The sequence below is a fragment of the Pezoporus wallicus genome, unplaced genomic scaffold (genome assembly GCF_028554395.1).
Source record: "Pezoporus wallicus isolate ANWC-B61680 ecotype Strahan unplaced genomic scaffold, APGP_CSIRO_Pwel_v1 contig_2725, whole genome shotgun sequence".
Classification (NCBI taxonomy): domain Eukaryota; kingdom Metazoa; phylum Chordata; class Aves; order Psittaciformes; family Psittacidae; genus Pezoporus; species Pezoporus wallicus.
Window position 1 is genome coordinate 1 of NW_026634988.1, and position 2,056 is coordinate 2,056.

Consider the following 2,056-nt stretch of genomic DNA (forward strand, 5'->3'; position numbering starts at 1 on the left):
AGACAGACTTGGAAATGGTTCCAAACCAGATCTTTAAGGTGAAGGAATAGGGTGGCAAAACAAAAGTCCTTGGTGTCAACTGAAGCTCTGGAGACCTTTGTCACAAAACCAGCAGCTAAACATCCTGCCAAAGCTACTTCCAGCTGACAAAGTCCCTCAGGGCGTTCTTCACCTCCCTGTTCCTGAGGCTGTAGATCAGGGGGTTCAGCATGGGCACCACCAGCGAGTAGAACACAGCAAAGACCTTATCCGTGCTCAGGCTGCTGCCAGACCCTGGTCGGAAGTTCAGGGCGAGGATGGACCCGTGGAAGATGGTGACTCCAGCCAGGTGAGAGGTGCACGTGGAGAAGGCTTTGTACCGGCCCCGAGCAGAGCTGATCCTCGAGACAGCAGCGAGGATGAAGGCATAGGAGACCAGGACGGCCAAGATGGTCACCATCTCCACCAGCCCACCAAGGACAAATATCAGACACCTATTGACACGTGTGTCAGAGCAGGAGAGGGCCAGAACAGGCGTGATTTCACAGTAGAAGTGGTTGACCTTGGCTGGCTGGCATAAAGGTAGGCTGAAGGCAAACTCTGTGTGCACCCAGGAGTTCAGCAGGCCAAGCACATAGGAAATGGCCACCAGCAGCATGCAGAGCCGGTGGGACATGATGGCCGAGTACAGCAAAGGCTTGCAGATGGCCATGTAGCGGTCGTACGCCATCGCAGCCAGGAGGAAGCACTCGGTGGTGCCAAAGGCTATGAAGAAGTAAAGCTGTGTTGCGCAGCCGATGACAGAGATTGTTTGCTTCTCCATCAGAAGGTTCATTAACATCCTCGGTGCCACCACCGATGAGTAGCAAGCATCGAGGAGAGATAAGTTGCTAAGGAAAAAGTACATGGGGGTCTGCAGCTGAGCGCTGCTCCTGATGAGCACAACCATGCCCAGGTTCCCCACCAGCGTGATGAAGTAAATGAGGAGGAACAGGATGAACAAAGGCGCTTGCAGTTGCGGGTTGTCCGTCAGTCCGACAAGAGTCAGCTCTGTCACTTGCTTGCTTTGGTTTTCCTCAGCCATCTTCTCCTAAAGCACTGTAAGCTGTATTCATAGAGCCATAATAAACAGTTAATGGAGACACTCAGCACCTAAAAAGCCCATCAATCCCCAGGGTTTGGATGGCAAACCCTCTCCTTATCAGAGATCTGCTTCATTTGCATCAACATTCATCAAAAAACAGTTTAGCAAAGCAATGAATGTTTTATTCTGGTAGCAGTCACTCTGCCAAGTGTTTCCTATTCCATTCATTCTAAAACACATCTCCCTGATGTATACTCATGGTATATATCACACTCCAGGGTAACCCTCCCAAGTTCTAACAAAGAAAGTGTAAAAGAAGGGGTTCAGTGCTTCCTGTAAAGAATTAGTGACATCAATAATGAAAATCTCACACTAGACCATGTCTTTTTAGAGGTGACACGGTCTAGTGTGAGATGTCCCTGCCCAAGCCTGAGAGGTTGGAACTAGCTGAACTTCAGGTGCTTTCCAACCCAAACCAGTCTGTGATTCTGTAATTCTAGGACTTAGAATCATAGAATCAACTGAGTTGGAAAAGACCTTTCAGATCATCAAATCCAACCTTTGAAGAAGAATAGAACGTTTGGCATTTTAGGAAGCCTTCCCCATAGAGGTTTTCCTTAAAGGTGATTTTGCTTGCACACTGTAGATGAAACAGGAAAAACCCATTTATTCCTCAGTAACTTTTCATCTGTTTTGCTATTTCAGGGTTATTCTTCTATTTGGTATATAGAAATGGTGAAGTGCCATCATGAGGGAGAAAAGAAACCATTAAAACCAAAAAATGGCACAACAAATCTTTTCCTTTTTATCAACTTTTCCTACACCTCCTCTTTCTAAAATCCATATTTAAGAGTTCTATGAAAATACACCATGGCATCCTGCCTTTTAATCACAGAATCAGGGAGGGATATGGAGCAGCCTCCACAGGGGTCCACAAGGAACCACTGTAACATAAACACTTGGAAGAGACCAAGAAAAAAGACAGGAAAACTG

At 46.9% G+C, this 2,056-nt stretch overlaps 1 protein-coding gene across 1 annotated transcript; it reads right to left on the minus strand.

Annotated features, from left to right (window-relative positions):
• Positions 1-133: 133 nt before the first annotated feature.
• On the minus strand, positions 134-1,063 carry LOC130600421 (olfactory receptor 1019-like). Its single transcript, XM_057412139.1, has one exon. It carries the CDS (start codon positions 1,061-1,063, stop codon positions 134-136), a length of 930 nt encoding a protein of 309 aa, XP_057268122.1.
• Between the last annotated feature and the right edge of the window lie 993 nt (positions 1,064-2,056).